Source organism: Mya arenaria, chromosome 2 (assembly GCF_026914265.1).
Source record: "Mya arenaria isolate MELC-2E11 chromosome 2, ASM2691426v1".
Lineage (NCBI taxonomy): Eukaryota > Metazoa > Mollusca > Bivalvia > Myida > Myidae > Mya > Mya arenaria.
The window spans coordinates 65,913,034-65,938,153 of NC_069123.1; the positions used below are offsets into that span (position 1 = coordinate 65,913,034).

The 25,120-nt window shown below is 33.9% G+C and overlaps 2 protein-coding genes across 2 annotated transcripts; one reads left to right on the forward strand and one right to left on the reverse strand.

The window, feature by feature from the left end:
• Window positions 1-3,272: 3,272 nt before the first annotated feature.
• On the reverse strand, window positions 3,273-4,301 carry LOC128216730 (neuromedin-U receptor 1-like). The gene has a single exon (XM_052923386.1). The coding sequence runs from the start codon at window positions 4,299-4,301 to the stop codon at window positions 3,273-3,275; it is 1,029 nt and encodes a 342-aa protein (XP_052779346.1).
• An 8,605-nt stretch (window positions 4,302-12,906) lies between these two features.
• Window positions 12,907-23,577, forward strand: LOC128244940 (protein chibby homolog 1-like). Its single transcript, XM_052963108.1, has 4 exons — window positions 12,907-12,994; window positions 15,893-16,091; window positions 16,891-17,006; window positions 22,794-23,577. Exons 2-4 carry the CDS (start codon window positions 15,905-15,907, stop codon window positions 22,869-22,871), a joined length of 381 nt encoding a protein of 126 aa, XP_052819068.1. The 5' UTR covers window positions 12,907-12,994; window positions 15,893-15,904; the 3' UTR covers window positions 22,872-23,577.
• Window positions 23,578-25,120: the final 1,543 nt, after the last annotated feature.

Sequence of the window (25,120 nt, forward strand, 5' to 3'; positions counted from 1 at the left end):
GATTTGACGTCGTGTGCCTGCTGGGGCATTTAGGTTATATGTTTGATTGCAAAAAATATTTGTTTTTGTTTATGTGTTTCAAAATACTGTGTCATTCTTTCTGTATGTATATGTCTTTAAGAACATGACCGTTCAGAACAATGTTATGACCATGACAACATCGACAATTGTTTATGTATTTAATTTATATTCCATTTATATATATGTAAAGAATATCTGTATTAAATGAAAGCAATTCTTTCCGAAAGAAAAGCCCATTTATAATGTGTTATTCTGATTGATGTTTTAAATGTAGAAAAATATGAGTTTTTGATCCCATCGGAACAAGGACTTAATCACGCATTTTCTCGCGGAAAGTGTTCGACTTCATCATACTTCCCTCAAATACGATCGTCAAAAGGTCACATGACTAATGCTACCGCGCAAGGGTTGGTGTTAATCAAGTTCGAGCCGTATATGGTAGTTCGCCCTTATGTTTGCTTTTCGTCACACTGGTTGTGCTTTTTGCGAGGCATTTAAAATAAACGAAAACGAGAAAGACTAGCACACACGTAAAAGCATGTGACGATGGCCTATAGCTATAAGTGATAATGCGTAAATGTGGCGAAATAATTATGACCATTTTGATGGTCCGTCAGTAGAGCCATTATAAGGCCAACAACAAATCTTAAAAGAAAAGATTTCCTTTCCGAACCTTTGAATAATTTCCTCATATGTGAACAGGCAGATTTAAACCTTTGTATGCACTATTTTGTCGCACTGGATACGAACGATTTCAAAAACAGAAATGAACCATTACATGAAGGTTTAATACGTATACAGAAAGTTGTTCATGCTGAAAATGATTACAACACAAAAAACAACGGCAAATGCCCATTCCCTTATCAATAACGACAGGACATTGTATCCGCATGTGAATACTAGATTATTGCCATTTCGTTACATGGTGTATACGTCTGGGAATATTCCTTTCAATAAAAGACATCATAATAAAATAACTAAAAAATATCATCAAAGGCAACAGTAATTACAGATTGAATAGCTTGAGGCGAGGGAACTTTATCTGTTTTCAAGAAGTGTGTGTAATTCCTTAGTTTAAAAAATATATATAATTATCTATAAATTGCATGGATCAGTTTACCTTTTATTGCCTTTTGAAACATTATATAGAGAACATTATCCATTCAATATTGTATTAAAAAGGCCTTATGGTAGAGTAAGAAATTACAATATCGTGCCGCTACATTGACATGTTCCTATGTATGTGAATATAGTACGAAAACAATCAGATACAAGAAGAAAGATATTGAGTATTTTTGTTTAATTTATAAACTAAAAATATGTTATACAAAATAGCATTAATGTAGTGTTATATACGATAGTGTATATCATACTTTTTATTTGTTTATTTGTTTTTTGCTGTTGTTTTTATTTTACTTTAAAAATAGTTCATTTAACTGTAGAGATATTTGCTCAGAGGAGACCATGAATTATATTAAATAATAAATACCAAGTGAAGATATAATGTAACATTACTCAACTTAGATCTTTCTGAACACAAGCAGACAATATGTTGCACAAGTATGAAATATAAGGTAGCATGACTTTGCCGCCAATCGTCATCGGTTCAAGATTTCACCATTAAAAGAACTTGTTCACATTTTGGCCCCCAAATGTTTTTGCTATAATCTGTTTACACAAATGATCGATTGCTGATTACCTTGATATGGTATAATATTTACAAACAAGCTAATATTCAAGCAAACCTACTCATTGTTGAAAAGAAATGCCCCTAATTTTATATTTATATTTACTGCTTTAAGAAAATGTTGAATAAAAAACGGATACGGATAATGTATTTGAAACATTCAAATAATTCATTTAATCTTAATAAAACATTACTTTTATTGTTTGTATATAGGAGTATCGCATAGAAAAATGCATGTTTTCTATGCGAAATCATGGCGTTATTATACTGGAGGGAAAAGCATCGGAAATTATTGGTCAAAATATTTTGTAGCCGATATGTGCGTTTGATCTTCAACACGCGTTTAATAATTTACAGCGGCTTAAAATTCGAGAACCGTGAATAATGTAACCAAAATTGATTAGCGATAATTTAATTTCTATTCCTTTTACATTGGATAGTCGGAGAGTTTACTGCGAGTTATTAATGGTGGAATGATTTCGTAATTCGGTTTGTCATTTAGAGGGTTCTTTGTTGTCTTTTTGATAAAAAAAACTCATAAAGTTTGTTTTTCTTGTAAAACGTCTGTGTTATAGTATAGCTAAAGGTGTGTGTTATGTGCTGTTCAATCGGTTTTTAGTCAGAAATATTACTATATTCTTCAAATAAATTAACCACGTTTTTTTCAATGCCATTTTCTTTGCGACACTGTCTGGTCATGTTACTGTATCTTACGGATTTTGTTGCAATAAATATTTTACAGAAAGTGTACCAGTAAAGGTAACTGCTCTTTTCAACAATAATCTACGTTAAATTGTCGCTTATAGCTTCTCCAAAGAAATTTGCTGGGGAGGGGGGGGGGGGGGGTGAAAGTCAAATTGGTTTCTTATAATTGGCGTGTTTTGAAAGTGTAAGCTTACATCATTTTATCTAATTGATATTTTCACCAAAGATCATTCATACATGATACACATACATTAAGGTATTAGCTGATGCACTTTTTAATGTGTTCCTTTTTGAAATGCTGCTGTATTCTTCTATAGAAATGCTCTGTTTGATACTTCTTAACGGTTAGTTGACGTTCAATCACCAATATATTCTTCTACTCTGTAACTCGTCCCAAAACACTCAAATAAGGGTATTGGCCTTTCCAACTATTATTATTAGTTTAAATGACATTTAAAATAATAGTCAAGGTTATTTCAATGAAGTTTACTTAGAATCTTTTTCGGTAACTCGCCGCTGTAAAATTCTTCATCGACGACAACAAATTCAATTTACTGCCCTCGATTCTCCCTCCGCATTATCGCTCCAGGCGAAATGCAATAGTTATTTCACATTCCTTATTTGCGCCGGTTTCCCCCAAAAATATGACTTCCTGTGGTATCACGTACCGGATTATTATAACATTCTTTTTCAAAATCGACGACTCCAAATGCAAGGTTTAAACATATGTAAACTTTTTTCGAAGGCTGCATACTGCCAATAACTTAGTTTTAACAGTTCAAAGATTTGTCATCATTAATTTTTCTTAAAACCTGTAGTTTTGTTTATAATGTGAACGAGTTCCTTTTCTCAGTGGACGTCATGCTCTGAAACTTGACGTTTGAGTTAAAGCATTGGTTTGCTTTCCGCACTTGAAGAGTTTTCTCACCTCGTTTCTAAACCTAGACCCTGCAAGACAGTACATAATGAAGTTGCAGGAATAATTCAGGTACAATAGCATGTTCACCAGAGCCCACCATGGGTCCTGTAGCTGGATGTTCCTGGGAATGTCCTTAGGGATAAAGTTAGGTAGTCCGATAAAGTATACACACACTGGAAGGGTGCAGAAAATAAATACAAAATTCAGACATACAAGAAGAATTGACATGTTTGACCTCCTCTGGGAATGTAAACGCCCAGATGGTGCCTCGATATTTCCGGATGGCGCCACCTTGTTTTTGAACTTTTTACTGCTCAGTAAAAGGCGATAAACAATGCAGATGTTTCCGCTTGTTAATATGGCGAAAGGTAGAAGAGAAAATTTGCAAAGATCGATCCAGGTCCAAGTTTTTTCGAAGAATGCTTCGTAAGACTTTGTTAACGGGATACATGGAAAAATAACTGTCTGGTTGTTCATCTGTAACTCTAAACGTCCGAACCCATACAAAATATGCACGTTAATCAATAGTGCGGTAACAATTATACTAACTGTGACGACCTTTGCGTATGTCTTCGTACAAACAGACCTGCTTTTCAGAGGACAGATGGTCGCAACAAGGCGCTCCACGGTAATAGCTGGTAGTATCCAAACAGCAATGTCGGAACAGGTGTACATAGCGTACCAATGGAGCTTGCACAGCAACCCGGATTGATGACGGATGTCCTTGTCAAATGTATACTTTATCCATTGTCTTAACAATCCGACATACAAGAGACTCAAATCTGCCACTGCAAGAGCTAACAAGTAAACGGTGGACGTTGAGCGAAGGAATTTCGGCGTTGTTAGCACTTTAATCGACAGCGCATTTCCAAATGTGCCGAACACGAGCAGAAATGGTGACAATATTTGCCACACCAGCACGCCCGCTCTCAGCTCGCTGTCACTTCTGAAGTGACTATAATCCTCCATCAGCAATATCTAACTGTAGGTATCCGTAGAAAAGGAAACTGCAATGAATATATCCAATTCTGTCTCCGGTATTTATATGAGACGGGGTGAATGCCAAGGTCTTACTGCTTTTTCTTTAACATAAGGATGTTTTCAGAAATACAACCCTCTGCAAGGGATCGTTGACAGTGGTATACTAAAGAGTTTTGTAAATGAACAGTCTCAAACAAAATCTCATTTCCATTTCCATGCGCGCTGTATTCTTATTTTCCAACACGTATCAGTTATGATTTAACCATATGAAAGCCAACCCCGAAAAATTTCAAGCCATTGCAATAGGACAGAAAACTAAGGACCAAAATATAACCTTTAACTTGAATAAGACAACTATAAAATGTGAAGACAGTGTCAAACTCTTGGGTGTCACAATAGACTTCAAACTTAAATTTGATGTCCATATTTCAAGCATTTGCAAGAAAGCCTCAAGACAGCTGAATGTTTTAAAGCGAATAGGTCATAACCTTTGTAAACTAGGAAAATTAAACATATATTACTCATTTATCCTATCAAGTTTCAATTTCTGTCCAATTCCTTGGCATTTTTGTGGCGAGGTGCATACTAAGAAGCTTGAAAAAGTACAAGAACGAGCCCTCAGATTCATATACAATGATTACACATCTGATTACCCAACACTTTTATCTAAATCAATGTTGCCAACTCTCAAGCTTAGAAGGTTAAGGTCCATTGCTATAGAAACCCATAAAATTATCCACAAGCAGGGTCCAATGTATCTACATGACTTGGTGGTAATAAAAGAAAATTCCTTTAACTTTAGATATAAGATGATGGTTGCTATTCCAACTGTAAGAACTACAACATATGGGTGCAATTCTTTCCGCTCCGGTGCCCCTAAACTGTGGAACTCCCTTCCACAACATTTCAGGGAAGAAACTAATTTTAATCATTTCAAGAGTTTAGTCCGGGCATGGAGCGGAGATAACTGCAAATGCTCATTTTGCATATAAGAATGCTATCATATAACATGCTGTAAAATGTGTTAATCAAAGATATGTTGGATGGGACCTCGCGAGCTTAGACTGCCTAGGCAGCTGGTCTCTTCCAATGTGTCTTTGATTTAAATCATGTTAATTAATTGTGACTTCTTCTGTTTTATTTCCCATGCTAAATGCATTGTCGTATTACCTTGTGATTCGTATTTTCGATTAACTTATGATATAAATTATGCTAATCTACCTACATTCTATATATAGTCTAATGTCTTTCAACTGCCAAATATGTTTATGTGATTTTACTATAAGAATTATTTATTTGTTTCAAGTGTACATACTGAATATTATTATTTGCATGAACTCATGTGTGTGATATATTAGTTACATAAATTATGCTATTTTATAATGTCGGTCAAAAGCTATTCATAGCTTATGTTAAACTGTTGATGATAGTACCCGACAATAAATAAATATTGACTTGACTTGACTTGACTTGAGTTATGGTCATTTCGATTACATTGCTTTGCATTAGCATCAAGTTTGACAAACATGTGTTCATGACACGTCAATGCCTTTCATTCTTACACTAAATTATGTGTACGCGTGATATCTCGAAGCAAACAGCGCATTCAATCAATCTAAATATATGACAATCCTGAAAATAAAGTAAGAGGCGTTTACAAGCAAATAAATTTCATCATATTGAAAGTGCTTCGATATAACAGTTATTGTATTGACCTTGATGTAGCAATGTATTATATGAGTTCCTTCTTTACATGTTTTACAAGGATGGATATAAATTTGAGATCTTCTCGATAAGATTTGTAGTTTGGTAGAAGGCATGGTATGTATGTATTATTTAAGAAAATGCTGTCAAGGAAAACCCATTAAAGTGCAAGCACTTATTACAGCACACTGAAGTGACAGTGGAACGAGAGAGTCCGGGTGCAATACCCTAGCTCTTTTTTTGAAGAGACCCCTTCTTTTACGTGCTCGGTGTAGAGCACTGATACACGGGGTACAACTTTTCTGGGTTAAACCAGTACTGAGAACACCACTTTTCCAGGCACTAACCTTCAAATGCCGAGCGTCAGGCAAGGGAGCTTCTTGTATCAACTTTTAACGTATTTTGGTATGACGCGGCCAGGGATCGAACCCACGACCTCCCGCTCCGTAGGCGGACGCTTTACCACGGAGATGCTTTGGCTTCAAGTGCTTATGTCGGTTAAAAGCTATACATGTAGCTTATGTTTTAAATGTAACATGGACTCCGACAATAATCGAATCTTGGCTTTACTTGACTTTAGACTTGTGTAGATCTGTGCGAAAAGCCGTAACTGAGATCATTAAATAGATTTAATTCTCAGTTTTGAGAAACTCCCAGTTTATGGTATAAGGGTAATATACTCTCAATTCCCATTTTCGAGAGACCCTATCACAGGTTCTTACATTCAATTAGATCGTCTCTGTTTTTCGTATTCAAGGGTTCACTTTGAAGAAAGTGACATCACATAAATCCATTTTGTACACTTACTTCCCCACATAGATGAGGTTTAGTTGTTGATCGTAAAACGTTTGGCACGCGTTTCTAAATTAGCCGTGGCATTCGCACACAAGTCTACGACACCGCGATACAGGACTTCAGAATATGTCATTTCTATTTATTAAGTATACCGGGCACCAAAAAAAATGTCACACAATAATCTCCTACATTCGTTTCTAGAAAATTCACCTCAATGCCCGCAATACTGGATACCCTTTTACTCAGGCAAAAAAAGATGTGTGTTGTGCTGAGAGGAGAATGATCCCAGCACGTTCGGAGGACTGTAATTGGAGTCCCACAGGGTAGTCAAGTCCCATATACGTAGATTTTCCTGACTCTCAATACCAAAAATGTGATTCAAGAAATATTCATATGGGCAATATAAAGCTTAACCACGACCTTCATATCCGCTTTCTAAAAGTTGCAGATCTAGATGCTACTGGTAAAAGTTTACCCCATTGCAGAATTGAGATACCAGGGCATGGCAGAAATAGCTTTGGATAGGATCCAAGAGCATCTGGCGTGAGACCACAGTTATTTTTACTATATGTTTTATATCGACACTAACCTGGCTTTTCACTTTAAAACAGTTCCAGTTGAAAAACAAGTAACTGGCTGCTGAAGAACAATCCAGGATACAAAATTGAATCACAAGAAAACATAGGGTTGACCAATGCGTTGTCTCACAAAATTGAGTATTAATACATGACCCTGAGGTCAAGACGGTATAAGTCTACAGACAACCAATTTACATAGTTCCAAAGGCAATGATTTTTCCAATTTTTACACTGAAAACTATCAGTTTTTGCATTATAGTGTCAAATTATGTTAAGCTCTATGCAAAAATGCCACCTGTTCCTTCTCTTTCATTCAACTTTAATAAAATATTGATACTTGAACACAAGCACTCGTTTTTCTGTATTCACATCCGGTCAACGGAGGGGGGGGGGGGAGCAGATAACTGTGGTCTTGAGCCGGTGCGGGGTGATACAGGCAGGAATCCAGTGGATTTCACGTGAAATCCACTCAAAATGTGAAATCCACTCAGGACTCATTTATTTTAATTAATTATCATTTTTATTGTATACAGATTGGAAAGTGCCTCACGAAGGGTTTATATTTCAAATTTTATTTAAATTGGTCAAAAAATGAAAATCAATTTTTGATTTTTTTTTCGAAAACAGATCGATAATCGAGGTGAAATCCAGATTTCGACATGTGAAATCCACTCATAACTCATAAATTTTAATAAATAATTTTGCGTTTTTGATTACTTATTAGAAAGTGCATCATAAAGGGTTAATATTTCAAAAGTTATTGAAATTGGTATAAAAAAGAAGAAGTTAGAGCAATTTTTCGAAAATAGATCGGACATCGAGGTGAAATCCAGATTTCGAGAAGTGAAATCCACTCAGAACTCATTTATTTTAATTAATATTTTTTTTTCTTTTTTGTTTAGCTATTAGAAAGTGCCTCATAAAGGGTTTATATTCCAAACTTATTGAAATTGGTGAAAAAATGAAGAAGTTAGAGAATTTTTTCGAAAAAAAAGATTGGAAATCGAGGTGAAATCCAGTTTATGAGAAGTGAAATCCACTCATAACTCATTAATTTTAAAGAATATATTTTTCTTTTTTGTATACTTATTAGAAAATGCCTCATAAAAGGTTAATATTTCAAATTTATTTTAAATTGGTCAAAAAATGAAGAAGTAAGAGCATTTAAAAAAAAAAATAGATCGGAAATCGAGGTGAAATCCATATTTCGAGAAGTGAAATCCACTCAGAACTCATTTATTCCAATTAATATTTATTCTTTTTTGTATACATATTAGAAAGTACCTTATAATGGGTTTATATTTCAAATTTTTGATATCGAAATTGGTAATAAAAATAAAGAAGTTAAGAGCAATTTTTCGAAAATAGATCGGAAATCGCGGTGGAATCCAAATTTTGACAAGAGAAATCCACTTTTTGAGACATGAAATCCACTCATAACTCATTAAATTTCTACAAATAGAAATTTTGTTAAACATACAATTGAAAAGGCTTCATAATTGATTTATATTTCAAATTTTATCATAACACATTTATTTTGCATCAAATATTTTTTTTAATTGAACATATAAGTGCAAAAGGCCTCATGATAGATTTATATTTCAAATTTTATTGAAATTGGTCAAAAAATAAGAAAGTTGAAAAAATATTTTGAAAAAAGATCGGAAATCGAAGTGAAATCTACTTTTTGAGAAGTGAAATCCAATTTTGGAGAAGGAAATCTTCTTAATATAAGGAAATAAATACAATCAAGTATGTACAATACAATACAATAGTTGTTTATTTCGCATAAAAAACTTACAAAGTTTATAGCGATAACAAACAGGATGGTAGTAAAAGTATAACATTTTCAGAGGAGAACGAAGTGTGGTATTAACATTTAGCATGTGTTACTGTAGGATACAATGCATTTTAGAAAGTAAAATAAGTTTTGTACAAAACCCCCAAGTCAAGTTCTTCTTTTCATTGCAATATATATATATATTTCGAAATACCGATTAATGCCGGTCTTGATATTAAAGACATTATTTTTTCAAATTTGTATAAAGAAGGCCATATACAATAATAAGACTTAAAATATTTCAAACGTAAATCTCTATCGCTCAAGTATGTATTGGAAATTAAGAAAGTAGAATCGTTTGTATATATATACGTTAACGTAATCAGCTATTACTATCGCGGCTTATTATTAGTCAGAACCTTGTAGACATGCATATCGAGTGACGATGTTTGTTTAGTAATAGGACGATTTATTGGAGGTGTGAAATGCATTTAATATATTGACAAATTAATACAGACAGACAGACAGACAGACAGAAATGTTTATTGTCGTAAACATGTTATGTAACAGTTTCTTGACAAAATATAGAAAATATAACCACACATATAAATATTCAGTATGGTCACAACGATTCATGGCCTAAATACAAAGAAAAGAGAATACTATAAGTAAATTAAAGAACAAAAAAATAAAATAAAAAATAAGGTAAGAAAAAAAGGGAAACAGGATACATATCAAAATCAAACTGTGGGATATATATTAAATACAGTAATGAAGTATTATGGGAGGCTATTCATAAATGTCATAATACTTGAAAGATCTAAACGGTGTTATTTATTAAGGAATTTCTTAACATAAATGCTTGATTTATAAATTTACTTAAGCTACTTAGTATGCTTGCGTTTTTTGATAACATTAGTTCGATAAACTTGTACATACTTGGGTTTCTAATATAATATCTTTTAATCAATTTTTTTCTGAAGTCATTATATACCGGACATATTATGATGAAATGATATTCATCCTCTAAATCATTAGATTTACACACAGTACAATAACGTTCGGCTCTATCTAATCTATATCGGCCATATCGGCCGGTTTTTATATATGCAGTTTATGAGATGACAATCTTAGCTTAGACAAAGACGTTCTTAGTTTCTTTGGTAAATACACTAGGTAAGGTTCAATTTCAAAATGTTCCTTAATTAGTTTATATGTGCATAAAGTACTACTATTGTTTATACCTTCATACCATGATTGTTTAAACACATGGAGCACTCTATTTTTAAACATAATATGAAAGTTTTTCAAATTAACTGAGTTTGGATTTAACCACACATATGAGAAACCATACATATCTAACAAAGATTTTACCTTATTGGCCCAGTTGTTACGATAATCAAGGTTTCCTAACGTGTCATTATATAATTCTTTTGTTATAATGTTGTCGGTAGAAATAGTTTTACACAAAAAAATTATAATCCTAGCATATCTATTGACTTATAGAGGGTATCTATCTATTTCACCGTAAACGGCCATGTTGCATGAACTCGTTTTAACACCTAGAATATATTTACAAAATTTAAGATGAATTCGCTCGATCTATTTCGATTTTGAAAATCCCCATATTGACAGACAGACAGACAGACAGTTTATTGACTTGCACATAGTACATCGTCACAACACATACATATTATAATACAATTTGTCAACGTGTATGGGCAATGATAATAAACAATAATAAATACACATTATAACAAACAAATATGTAGAAAAAAAGAAAAAAGAAAAAAGACAATAAATAATAAATGAGAAGGTGAACATGGTTTATAAATGAAATTAAGTATTGACATTTAGTAAGTTTGATCTTATTTTAAGAGATTCTTTAACAAAGATACAAAGTTTTATAAGTTCCGTTCTGTTAGTTGAATTTATTAACTGGATATATTTAAATACTGACGGCTTTACAAAATAGTATTTCTTTAAATATTTTCTTCTAAGAGCATCAAAATGAGAACAGATGCATATAAAGTGAAATTCATCTTCGATATCCAAAGAATTACAGCATTGACAATATCTTTCAGCTCTAGGTATGTTATTTCTGGCATATCTACCAGTTTGAATACGAAGCGGATGAACAGATAGACGTAATCGACTAAAGTAAAATCTTAAATTTCCTGGTAAAATATCTAAGTAAGTTTCATATGCAAAACATGATTTAACTGTTCTATATATATCCAATACGCTACTATTTTCAACTGTTCTGAACCAATCTTGTTTGAAAGTATCGTATAATCTACACTTGAAAGATTCAATAAACACAGCTACATCAATATTTAGAACATTATCAAAGACGTGGCTAAAGCCAAAATCATTTAACATTTTTTTAACATTATAAACCCAATTGCGACAACCTTTAGTGCAATAGTACACAGCTCGGTTATATACTGTTTTGATAATAATATTGTCAGTGGTAACAATCTTGAACCAATATTTTAATATATGAATGTATCTATGCAAATACAAAGGGTATCTGCCTAATTCGCCATAAACACACGCATTGCAAGTATTAGTTCTAACTCTCAATAGTCTTTTACAAAATTTTAAGTGAATTCTCTCTATTTCTTTAGATTTAGTAAATCCCCAGACCTCTGCTGAGTAATTTAATATGGAACCAACAAAGGCGTCAAACAAATGACAAAGAACGCTAGGCTTAAAATTGTAATGCTTTGTATTATTCATAAGTACATAAAGAGCCTTAATACCTTTCCCTGCTATGGATTCTTGGTTTAAAACAAAGGACCCGGTGTAGTTAAAAACTGTTCCAAGGTAATTAAAATCATCAACTGTTTCAATATAATTATTGTCATATGTCCATTTTTCATTTTCACGTAGATTGCCCCTTTTCCGGAATACCATTATCTTTGTCTTTTATAGTTATGGCATTTTCTATAAATATAAAATGACATCAATCAATCTTATGTAATCCATTAAATTGAAAATATCAATTTATTAAACGTTTGCTGATATTTATATATAATAAAAATAAGGATTTACATGTTTTATTTCTAATTTGTTGAAATTATATTTACAGCCTAATAGACGCCTAAGAATAAAAAAGTATTACAATACATTTGATAAAAATACTCACCTCAGAAATAAATCTGTGTTAAACTTCACGTTGGATTCTTGAAAGGCATCTGGAAATATCCCCCCTTTGTATAGTTAAGTAGGCGTTAACATATATGGTGACGTCATCAAGTACATGCGAAAACAGGAAATCGCAGCGCCACTCTTTTTCGTTTTGCGCTTTGTAAAACAAAAATGGAAAAACGGTATTAATGAATCAATTTCTTGTCTTGATTTCCGTGAGTAAAATTGATATCATAGAAAAGAAAAACAACCTATGAACCCTTTTTCGTGTTTTACCTTCAATCATAAAAAGCGAAAAACGGTATATACAGGACACTTTGTAAAATGAAAAAAAAACGGTATAAATAAATAGTTGCCTTGATTTGTATTCCGTAGTTATAATAAAAAAAACGGAAAAAACGGAAAAGGAAAAAAAAACCTATCAATTTTGGTAAAAGGATATGTATGTTCCTTTTTCGTTTTTTTTTTCTTTCAATTGTAAAAAACGAAAAACGAAAAGACGGCATATTCACGGACCATAAATCATACTGAGTTCCTTTTTAGTTTTAGCCGCTTTGTCCGTATTAATAATTATAATGCGGCAGAACATTTGAGCTACCGCGCATGCGCAGTTAAATGTAAACATGTCTAAACATTGAAATTCATTTTGGATAAGTGTTTGTAAAAATCAAGTAAGTATCGCTAAGAAAAATGTAAATTATTGTTTTTGATTTGATTTCTTCATCCAAAGTTTCCGTACCAAATTGCATTCAAAACGTTAACACATGATGTAGTGATTTTTGCTAAAATCGAAAATCTCGTTTTATTCTTTTTTCAATATTAAAACAGTTGATAAATGTTTGGCTTCTTCGTTAATGTTGTAATTAGCATGTGCATTATATGAATTTGTATTTACCGGTGATGATTTATATCAATTTCTATTTATAAAAGTACAACATAACCTGCAATGCAAAAATCTATAAAGTAAACCTGGGAGGAAAAGTGCACCTGGTGTAGAGCTCGAACTCACAACTGCCAAAACAATAGCAAAGATCTCTAACCAACTGAGTTAACTGAGTGACTGGTTCTAACCAACACACACTACATTTATTTGATACCATTAGTAATTACTGATTCTATAAAATCAATCTGCAATATCAATAAAAAAGGGTGCACACATTTTCAACTACAAAATCCTTGCTAGACCGAATCCATAAAGATTCACCAAGCCTTGCATGTGGACCGGCCAAAACATGATATGGACTGCTTATATCATTAAACTAGATTTTCATTGAAATACAGTAACGTACTACCTTATCAACTTCATAAATATAAAGAAGGGACACATTTATGTAAGGATTAACATTTTAAGATATTATTATTGTGGTGAGAGTGAATATATCTGATTACATCTGCCATTTATACACGCCTATAATAAAGCATTTATCAATTAAATAATTGTGTTGCAGTGGTCCAACTGCATACATGTGATATAGTCTAAAATAATAGACGTGTTATACGGGATTCTTCCAATCCCTAACGTCTAAACGGGAATGTGCAAAAAACAGGGGTGTTTTAAAAATATTGAAATTGTTTTAAGTGAAGTATTTTATGGTTGAAATTGATCATAAAGAGTTATATTCATATTTTACCATGTAAGTGAAATGTTATTTTGCACTAAACAAGCATTTAGTGCATTAAAACAAGTTGTTTACCTTTCCAATAAAACGAAAGCTGACTGACACAGACAACAATTATGCAAAGGGGAACAACTCGATACAATCGTAATACAATCGGCCTTCTCCGACAAAGCTTCGAGATAGACCTTGTTATACAATCGTAACAACTCGGCCATGGCCGAAATGTTCCGAGCGATTTAAAACTGTGCCCTAAAAGCCTTGCAGGTGCCCTTCATGTATATATCGTTATGTTTTGACAGAATGAAATGAAAAAAAGCCGTCAAACTCATAATTATAAGTTGGATATTTATTTTTTTGCGTACGGAACTAATATAAAATAACATTATCTGGTAATATTTCTTGTTGTTATGATATTTTATAGACGCTATATGCTTTAACCCGGAATCCTGATCGGAACAACTACCCACTTTTGATACTAAACAATTTGTACGTGAAGGATTTGCCATATCAAAAATCTAAAAAAAATCCGTCAACGTACAATTATTTGGACTAACATGTGATAACGTCCCGGACGTCCGGGATTGTCCCGGAAATCGTATCTCTGTCACGGAGTCACGGAGGGTGCATGTTTGTCCCGGAAAGTCATAAAAAAAAAACGAAAAAAAAAATCTCGGAATCGGAATCGATTATCCTATTTTACCAATGTAAGTCAGCTATTTTGCCTGTCCGGGACACTGGTCATAAAACACAGGACATGTTGACATTAATCCGTTAATTGGTACGTGTGTCGTCGAGGTCATCGTCAATCACTCGATAATTGATCTATCGGCCTATTGTTGTGCTTAACGAGTGGGGGAGGGTTCTTGTATACAAATTTATTGTTTTCATATGGATTTGTTTGGTCTTATGAATGATAGCTTTTAATTGATGAATTGATATTTTTCACACATTTTACCGACAAACGAGCATGAAGGTAAGTTCAAAGAAAGTGACAAAATGAGTAAAAAAACAAAATTAAAACACGGAACACATCCCACATTCCTTTCAAATTTCAAAGTCGATACATCGTTATACTTTAAACAACTTTAAACAACTTACGCGTCCATAAGGAATTTTAGTGTTTTGACATTTTTTTCCGAACTATCGTGTGTATTTTTACGCCGAAATAAAACTGACGATATGGGGTTTACAGGTGGTTATATATAATGCTTTAATCATGTGACCATGGTAAGTCACGTGATCGCTTTATACAGCCGATTGTTGACACGTCTCTATCAAAATTATATGCATCTCCAAACGGAAAAAAGCTCATCGACTGGAAAATCTTCTTTATCGTCTGGAAAATGTTGTGTGTCATAAATTGCAAACGTTTTAAATGTGATGAAAAAATAAATATTTTGTAACGAATGTTCTCAAAAGCGCGGGAAAACAGGTGCCCGTATAGTTGTTTATTTCCTGTTTTGATGAAACCGAAAGTAGACTGCATATCCTCCTGGTTAGCACTTCATTTAAAGCCTGGGAAAATATCTGGTGGTTTTATTTTTTCAAGAAAATGCAGAAAAAAAACAACCATGTCAAGTAAAAAATTCGTCTTGGCAGTCAAAATAGGTACATTTTCCCGACGTTAAAAACGACTAAAATAGCCCCAGATATGCTCTAGAATGCACCACAGATGTTCCCCATTTAAAAAAAATTCCGGGGGGGGGGGGGGGGGGGGCATGCCCCCGGACCCCCCTAGTGTGCGTTGACATTACGACGAGTGTCCCGGAATCGACCCAAGAAATTATCATCTCATGTTTCTAGGGTAGCACTTAGAAACTTAAAGTGGTAGCCAAAATTTGAATGTTGAAGTTGTTTTGTAGGTTGAAGTGGAGATCACTGTAGTATGTAAAGGAGATTTCATAAATAAAACTGGAAATAATAAAATAATACTATTGTTGTTTTTTCCAGGTGCAGTTCACAATGCCACTGTTCCCATTTGGTGACAAATTTTCCCCTAAGAAAACTCCCCCTCGAAGAGCTCAGTCTCTTTCAAATTTACATTTGGATGCAGAAAAATCAAGAGAGGAATTTGGCCCAGATGTCGGCCCTGTAAAACTGAGACTTGGAGGTCAAGAAGTTGCATTTGAGAATGGAATGTGGGTGCAGGGTAAGTCTGCTTTGTCAGTCTTATTTGTCATGTTTATAGGTGATTAATTGGAGCTCATTTTCAAAGAAAGAAAATCCAGGTACAGTCAGTCTTAGTGTCTTTGGCATTGTGCACAAAATTAACCATGGCCTTAAATCTTAATCTGTTTCAATTGATTCAAATAAAACTTAATACACATGTTGCAAGACCCAAAGCTCACTTGATATAGCAAGACAAATAACTCTTATGGTCTCTGTGCACAACTCAGCATTGTATCCTATTTTCTTATTCATAGATTAATATTTGTGTATTTTATTAATTGTCATCATTTTATCAACAGAGTCTTCAAGTATTATTTTAATTTCTTTGTTACATATTGATGCAAATTTTTTTTTTGCTGTATATGTTTTTACAAACTCTTTTATCGCTGCCTCCTCCTTTTTTATTGTTTTCCTGCATGTACTTGTTTGAAAATCCTGTTGTGTATGCAACATCTATTTCAGGCAATTATATCTGGTTCTAATAGTCATTAATCATTCCAGAATACAGGATTTTATCATTATGAATATGGCTACATATGTTCAAAGTTCCATGCAATTTTGTTGAACTGAAATAAATAAACAAAATTTTAATGAAGGCAAAAGCCAAAGGTTGTTATGAAGAAACTGTCAAAGGTTGTTATGAAGAAACTGTCTTCAACACAGAATGTTTGTCTATTTGCAGCTGTCATCGATGAAGCATTTTAAAATAATTTGCAAGCAGTTTCTAATGGAGAAGAATTATTGTTTTTGCTACAATAGGAATTCTCATTACAATTCAGAGACTGGACCAAATGCAGCCAGCCACAAGGAAGTTATGAAACTGAGACGGGACAACCAGAACCTTGTGGAGGAGAACAACATGCTCAAACTGAAAATAGACATCTTGTTAGATATGGTAGGTGTAGCACACAACATGCTTAAACTGAAAATAGGCATCTTGTTAGATATGGTAGGTGTAGCACACAACATACTCAAACTGAAAATAGACATCTTGTTAGATATGGTAGGTGTAGCAGCACACAACATACTCAAACTGAAAATAGACATCTTGTTAGATATGGTAGGTGTAGCACACAACATGCTCAAACTGAAAATAGACATCTTGTTAGATATGGTAGGTGTAGCAGCACACAACATACTCAAACTGAAAATAGACATCTTGTTAGATATGGTAGGTGTAGCACACAACATGCTCAAACTGAAAATAGACATCTTGTTAGATATGGTAGGTGTAGCACACAACATGCTCAAACTGAAAATAGACATCTTGTTAGATATGGTAGGTGTAGCAGCACACAACATACTCAAACTGAAAATAGACATCTTGTTAGATATGGTAGGTGTAGCACACAACATGCTCAAACTGAAAATAGACATCTTGTTAGATATGGTAGGTGTAGCACACAACATGCTCAAACTGAAAATAGACATCTTGTTAGATATGGTAGGTGTAGCAAAAACATACTCAAACTGAAAATAGGCATCTTGTTAGATATGGTAGGTGTAGCACACAACATGCTCAAACTGAAAATAGACATCTTGTTAGATATGGTAGGTGTAGCACACAACATGTTCAAACTGAAAATAGGCATCTTGTTAGATATGGTAGGTGTAGCACACAACATGCTTAAACTGAAAATAGGCATCTTGTTAGATATGGTAGGTGTAGCACACAACATACTCAAACTGAAAATAGACATCTTGTTAGATATGGTAGGTGTAGCACACAACATGCTCAAACTGAAAATAGACATCTTGTTAGATATGGTAGGTATAGCACACAACATGCTCAAACTGAAAATAGACATCTTGTTAGATATGGTAGGTGTAGCAGCACACAACATACTCAAACTGAAAATAGACATCTTGTTAGATATGGAAGGTGTAGCACACAACATGCTCAAACTGAAAATAGACATCTTGTTAGATATGGTAGGTGTAGCAGCACACAACATACTCAAACTGAAAATAGACATCTTGTTAGATATGGTAGGTGTAGCACACAACATGCTCAAACTGGAAATAGACATCTCGTTAGATATTGTAGGTGTAGCACACAACATAAACTGAAAATAGACATCTTGTTAGATATGGTAGGTGTAGCACACAACATACTCAAACTGAAAATATACATCTTGTTAGATATGGTAGGTGTAGCAGCACACAACATGCTCAAACTGAAAATAGGCATCTTGTTAGATATGGTAGGTGTAGCAGCACACAACATACTCAAACTGAAAATAGACATCTTGTTAGATATCGTAGGTGTAGCAGCACACAACATGCTCAAACTGAAAATAGACATCTTGTTAGATATGGTAGGTGTAGCACTCAACATACTCAAACTGAAAATAGACATCTTGTTAGATATGGTAGGTGTAGCACACAACATACTCAAACTGAAAATAGACATCTTGTTAGATATGGTAGGTGTAGCACACAACATACTCAAACTGAAAATAGGCATCTTGTTAGATATGGTAGGTGTAGCACACAACATGCTCAAACTGAAAATAGACATCTTGTTAGATATGGTAGGTGTAGCACACAACATGCTCAAACTGAAAAATACATCTTGTTTGATATGGTAGGTCTAGCACACAACATACACAAACTGAAAATAGACATCTTGTTAGATATGGTAGGTGTAGCACACAACATGCTCAAACTGAAAATAGACATCTTGTTAGATATGGTAGGTGTAGCACACAACATGCTCAAACTGAAAATAGACATCTTGTTAGATATGGTAGGTGTAGCACACAACATGCTTAAACTGAAAATAGACATCTTGTTAGATATGGTAGGTGTAGCAGCACACAACATACTCAAACTGAAAATAGACATCTTGTTAGATATGGTAGGTGTAGCACACAACATACTCAAACTGAAAATAGACATCTTGTTAGATATGGTAGGTGTAGCACACAACATGCTCAGACTGAAAATAGGCATCTTGTTAGATATGGTAGGTGTAGCACACAACATGTTCAAACTGAAAATAGGCATCTTGTTAGATATCGTAGGTGTAGCACACAACATGCTCAAACTGAAAATAGGCATCTTGTTAGATATGGTAGGTGAAGCACACAACATACTCAAACTGAAAATAGACATCTTGTTAGATATGGTAGGTGTAGCACACAACATGCTCAAACTGAAAATAGACATCTTCTTAGATATGGTAGGTGTAGCACACAACATACTCAAACTGAAAATAGGCATCTTGTTAGATATGGTAGGTGTAGCACACAACATACTCAAACTGAAAATAGGCATCTTGTTAGATATGGTAGGTGTAGTACACAACATGCTCAAACTGAAAATAGACATCTTGTTAGATATGGTAGGTGTAGCACACAACATACTCAAACTGAAAATAGACATCTTGTTAGATATGGTAGGTGTAGCACACAACATACTCAAACTGAAAATAGGCATCTTGTTAGATATGGTAGGTGTAGCAGCACACAACATACTCAAACTGAAAATAGACATATTGTTAGATATGGTAGGTGTAGCAGCACACAACATACTCAAACTGAAAATAGACATCTTGTTAGATATGGTAGGTGTAGCACACAACATACTCAAACTGAAAATAGACATCTTGTTAGATATGGTAGGTGTAGCACACAACATACTCAAACTGAAAATAGGCATCTTGTTAGATATGGTAGGTGTAGCAGCACACAACATACTCAAACTGAAAATAGGCATCTTGTTAGATATGGTAGGTGTAGCACACAACATACTCAAACTGAAAATAGACATCTTGTTAGATATGGTAGGTGGAGCACACAACATGCTCAAACTGAAAATAGACATCTTGTTAGATATGGTAGGTGTAGCACACAACATACTCAAACTGAAAATAGACATCTTGTTAGATATGGTAGGTGGAGCACACAACATGCTCAAACTGAAAATAGACATCTTGTTAGATATGGTAGGTGTAGCACACAACATACTCAAACTGAAAATAGGCATCTTGTTAGATATGGTAGGTGTAGCACACAACATACTCAAACTGAAAATAGGCATCTTGTTAGATATGGTAGGTGTAGCACACAACATGCTCAAACTGAAAATAGGCATCTTGTTAGATATGGTAGGTGTAGCACACAACATGCTCAAACTGAAAATAGGCATCTTGTTAGATATCGTAGGTGTAGCACACAACATGCTCAAACTGAAAATAGGCATCTTGTTAGATATCGTAGGTGTAGCACACAACATACTCATACTGAAAATAGACATCTTGTTAGATATCGTAGGTGTAGCACACAACATACTCAAACTGAAAATAGACATCTTGTTAGATATCGTAGGTGTAGCACACAACATGCTCAAACTGAAAATAGACATCTTGTTAGATATGGTAGGTGTAGCAGCACACAACATACTCAAACTGAAAATAGACATCTTGTTATATATGGTAGGTGTAGCAGCACACAACATACTCAAACTGAAAATAGACATCTTGTTATATATGGTAGGTGTAGCACACAACATACTCAAACTGAAAATAGGCATCTTGTTAGATATGGTAGGTGTAGCACACAACATACTCAAACTGAAAATAGACATCTTGTTAGATATGGTAGGTGTAGCAGCACAACATACTCAAACTGAAAAAAGGCATCTTGTTAGATATGGTAGGTGTAGCACACAAGATGCTCAAACTGAAAATAGACATCTTGTTAGATATGGTAGGTGTAGCAGCACACAACATGCTCAAACTGAAAATAGACATCTTGTTAGATATGGTAGGTGTAGCACACAACATACTCAAACTGAAAATATACATCTTGTTAGATATGGTAGGTGTAGCACACAACATACTCAAACTGAAAATAGACATCTTGTTAGATATGGTAGGTGTACCACACAACATGCTCAAACTGAAAACAGACATCTTGTTAGATATGGTAGGTGTAGCAGCACACAACATACTCAAACTGAAAATAGACATCTTGTTAGATATGGTAGGTGTAGCACACAACATGCTCAAACTGAAAATAGACATCTTGTTAGATATGGTAGGTGTAGCACACAACATGCTCAAACTGAAAATAGACATCTTGTTAGATATGGTAGGTGTAGCACACAACATACTCAAACTGAAAATAGACATCTTGTTAGATATGGTAGGTGTAGCACACAATATGCTCAAACTGAAAATAGACATCTTGTTAGATATGGTAGGTGTAGCACACAACATACTCAAACTGAAAATAGACATCTTGTTTGATATGGTAGGTGTAGCACACAACATGCTCAAACTGAAAATAGACATCTTGTTAGATATGGTACGTGTAGCACACAACGTGCTCAAACTGAAAATAGGCATCTTGTTAGATATGGTAGGTGTAGCAGCACACAACATACTCAAACTGAAAATAGACATCTTGTTAGATATGGTAGGTGTAGCACACAACATACTCAAACTGAAAATAGGCATATTGTTAGATATGGTAGGTGTAGCACACAACATACTCAAACTGAAAATAGGCATCTTGTTAGATATGGTAGGTGTAGCACACAACATGCTCAAACTGAAAATAGACATCTTGTTAGATATGGTAGGTGTAGCACACAACATACTCAAACTGAAAATAGGCATCTTGTTAGATATGGTTGGACATGCTCAAATTGAAAATAGACATCTTGTTTGATATGGTAGGTGTAGCCCACAACATGCTCAAACTGAAAATAGGCATCTTGTTAGATATGGTTGGACATGCTCAAATTGAAAATAGACATCTTGTTTGATATGGTAGGTGTAGCCCACAACATGCTCAAACTGAAAATCAAAACTAACTTTCACTCAGTTTGACGGATTTGAATTCGATCACAACATCAGATTCCTAATTCACATGACATATTATATTTAAATACATATAATTAATATAATTATAGAAGTGGGGAAAATGATGTGTTGCATTAAAATAACTTTTGACATCAGCAGCATTGTTGGCCTGGTGTTTTGATTAAGTTTGGTAGTGAGATAAATGATTTGCCTAACTAACACTGCAAAAGTAACACTGCCATAGTAACACTGATGTAATAACACTGCCATAGTAACACTGATGTAATAACACTGCCATAGTAACACTGATGTAACACCAGAGCTATGCCTCTTTTACATTCAGAAGTAGAAGTTTATTTCTTGTGCAGACAATAATTTTAAGTATTTATTATCCAATCATCAAAAAACTTGGTAACATTGTTTGTGGGCATAATTTTGAGGCTTGTTGAAATATCAGATAAATCACCTTTAGATACACCAGAGTTAGGCCCCTTTACATGCAAATATTATTGGTTTATTGCTTTTGGTGTCAACAACTTTTAAAGAATCTTGATGACAGTGTTTGTGCTAACAAGTGGTCAAGTTCTAATGTGATATATATAAATTGCCTTAGTAGCACCAGAGTTGTGTCCATTTTGCATTTCAAACCCCATTGTTTTATTTCTTGTTTAACTAGACATAGATCTCTGTTAACAAAAAGTTCTGCTCCTTTACATTTAAATTGGCATTACGGTAAATTTGATTTGACTATGACAAAGGCAATTTCAATTCTGCAGATTTCTAGTTGTAAAAAACATGCAGAATATTGAAGCACGAAGAAAAAAAAATTATGCCTATAACTTTACATAAAAGTGTGCTTGTTTTCTTCAGCTGGCAGAAACATCGGCCATATCTCACTACCATGAAAATGAGCTGAAACAGTTGAAAGCTGGAGGAAAGAAAAGATAAATGACTTATGTCCATTACCTGCATTAGTGGATTACCTCGTGCATCTGTGATAATGTAGTCAAGTGTAAAACAGAGACATGTGTTGAGATAGATGATAGTCAAAAACATGAAGGCATCAATAGAATGATTTGAATCTTCAATGTGAAACTGAGTAAATTACTAGTATAGGTACAGGTGCTATAATTATTAGATAAGTGTCATGACCCATTAGAAACAAAATTAATGCACCCATTGTTACGCAATCCACACTGATCCACCATGCCTTATTCAGATATTTTTCTCATTGCAAAGACTCATGAACAAATCCATTACTATAGATAAAGTTCTGTGCACATTTTTCTTCTTAAAATGAAAAATTAAAAAAAGTACTTTAATAGAGTTTGACTGATGATATATGTACCTCTTTTATACAGTTAGTATTGTCAGTGTCTTCATTATGTAGACAAGTAAAACTGGGAGCATGTTGGTGCACTTATTTAAGTGTTATTACTTCCAGTTTTTTAATTGGATCTGCTTTGTGACATTTTCAAAGATCTGAAAAACAATGTAAATAATTGTGATATAGTTTGTTTGTTCTTGTAGCTAGCAGTAAATACATATAAATATTTATATCTATGTAATTATGATTTTGTTGTAAATAATGCTATTTTAATGTTTTTTAAGTGATGTATGTACAAATAAGTATAAATAAAATATAGACAATTTAGTATGAATCTGCAGAACTTAAATTGATATTTAACATGTATAGCTTGCAAACATGGACCCTAATAATCTGGGGTATGAAGCCAACTTAGGCACCAGCAGTCAATTTTAGAAAAGTGGTTAAATCTATGGTTTGGTCAAAGTTAGCCAGTGTTTATTGATTGGTTAATATTTAACCAATAAGTGCATTAACCAATGAAATCAATTAAATGCACAATCCAGCTAAAATATTACCCCAGTGAAACTTATCCCAGTTATGTACTTTGGCTGGTGGCCATTTATTATCTTAACAATTACATTCGCATAGAGCACTTCATGGATATGCTAAATCACAGCCAAGCGTTCATACTGCATGAATGCACAAAATATAAGAATCGATCCTTAAATAAAAATATTTTTAAATCTTTTATAGCAATGTCATAAGGCAATTGGGCCATTTTATTTCCTAGGCTTTTAAATAACTCGCTCATAATTTGTTTAATGCACTTTTTTAATTATGAGTCGAAATGATATATATACCAAAAGCTGGAACCCTTCAGCAAATGTTGATATTTGCTCAAATATCGTCTTTGAGGATGACGAAATTCATTAGTGTTAATAACGCAATTGAAAATTAATATCAAGCTGTGGTGTTATGTGATTGACATTATTAGTGATGTTATCAATGTATCCTTAACAGGTCAACTTATCTACCAATTATGTTAATGTCCCCCATGGCCATGTGGACTAGCTGGCTGTTTTCTAATTTTTTCTTAACTTGACTGGCATGGGTTCGAACCCCACTAAAACCAAAATACTTTCTTTATGCTATGACTGTATTTTTTCTGCAGTTTCCAAGTAAATTATTTTTTGGTCCAAAAACATGAGCAAGTCACTTTAATGAAAGGGTAATAACACTCAGCCAAGGACTGCCAGGTAATACTGCTAAAACTAGTTGAAATGTATCTACAGTGCAGGGAAAACCCTAGTAGTAAACAAATAAGTTTATTTGCATGTGAGAGCTAGAGCAAGCATTACAATCATTCATAAAGTTTTATTACCAGGGTATTCAAGTGAAACTACAGCAGCATTTGAGGTAACTTGGAAGAGAATCCACTTTAAGAAGCTGCTGTACAAATATGCCTTCAATCATTATAAAGAAACAGTTTCCAAACATTGACCAATATTCGTTTATGGCCCCTAATAGTTGTCAAGGGGTGAGGCATCCTGCCGCAGAAGCAACAAGACGCCAATGTGGCAAAGCCGCATTAAAGCCGGATTTTTTTATTCGACGATGCAATTTTGCACACCTAGGATTTGAGCTAGTGACCTAGTATTTTTTGACCAAAAAGACACATTTTTATACTTATCGTTCATACAAATAACCTGATCAACAGAAACTACCGTATTTTCTCGACAATAAGACGGGGAAATATGGTCCTGATTTTGAACCTTAAAGTAGGGGGCCCGTCTTATAGGCGAGTCTATAAGAATTTCATATAGAATAGAGTCATAATCAGGAATATTCAACATAAGGTATTTAACTGACTTATTTATTGTCTGTTGAT